This window comes from Apaloderma vittatum, unplaced genomic scaffold, assembly GCF_000703405.1.
Source record: "Apaloderma vittatum isolate BGI_N311 unplaced genomic scaffold, ASM70340v1 scaffold38897, whole genome shotgun sequence".
Classification (NCBI taxonomy): Eukaryota; Metazoa; Chordata; class Aves; order Trogoniformes; family Trogonidae; genus Apaloderma; species Apaloderma vittatum.
In genome coordinates, this window is record NW_009727442.1 from 11,787 (window position 1) to 12,409 (window position 623).

At 55.4% G+C, this 623-nt stretch overlaps 1 protein-coding gene across 1 annotated transcript in view; it reads right to left on the bottom strand.

The window, feature by feature from the left end:
• Positions 1-488, bottom strand: part of MPST (mercaptopyruvate sulfurtransferase) — a 1,961-nt gene extending 1,473 nt beyond the window's left edge. The window contains exon 1 of the mRNA XM_009873667.1: positions 3-488. Coding sequence (XP_009871969.1) covers positions 3-434 — 432 coding nt within the window. The 5' untranslated portion in view covers positions 435-488. The remainder of the gene's footprint in view (positions 1-2) is intronic.
• Positions 489-623: the final 135 nt, after the last annotated feature.

Sequence of the window (623 nt, forward strand, 5' to 3'; positions counted from 1 at the left end):
CCAGAGGTCAGCGCATCCCCCTCTCGCTGCCAGTTCTTCAGGCCACCATCCAGAAGGGAGACGGCTTCATGTCCAAAGGCGCGGAACATCCACCACACCCGAGGCGCTGAGAAGAGGCCTTGGTCGCTGCCATCGTACACCACAACATGGGAATCGTTCCCCACACCCAGCTTCCCCACGTATTCAGCAAAGTCCTCGGCCTTGGGCAGCATGTGATCGTAAGGCGAAGTACGGTCGCTACACTGGTCGATGTCGAAGAAAACCGCACCAGGAATATGGCGCTCGTCGAATTCACGCTTCGGGTCACGCTTCATCTTCGGCAAATACCAAGACGCATCCACAATTCTCAAGGCCAGACCAGCTTGCTGGGACTTGATGGCTTCTGAAAGCCATTTCGCAGACACCAGAGCACGGTACAGGAGTTGTTGCGACATCGCTCCTGAGTTCTGGCCGAGACTACCCGACTCCTGGGGTCTGCCCGAATCCGCCCAACTGCAAAAGGAAGAAAGTGGCAAATTAAGAGAGCGACCTTATGAAAAAAAGAAAGAACCAGGCAAAGTCGCATTTTTGGGAACGAGAGCATGTGTCTGCACTGAGGTGCCGCCTAAACCTGCAGTGCACGG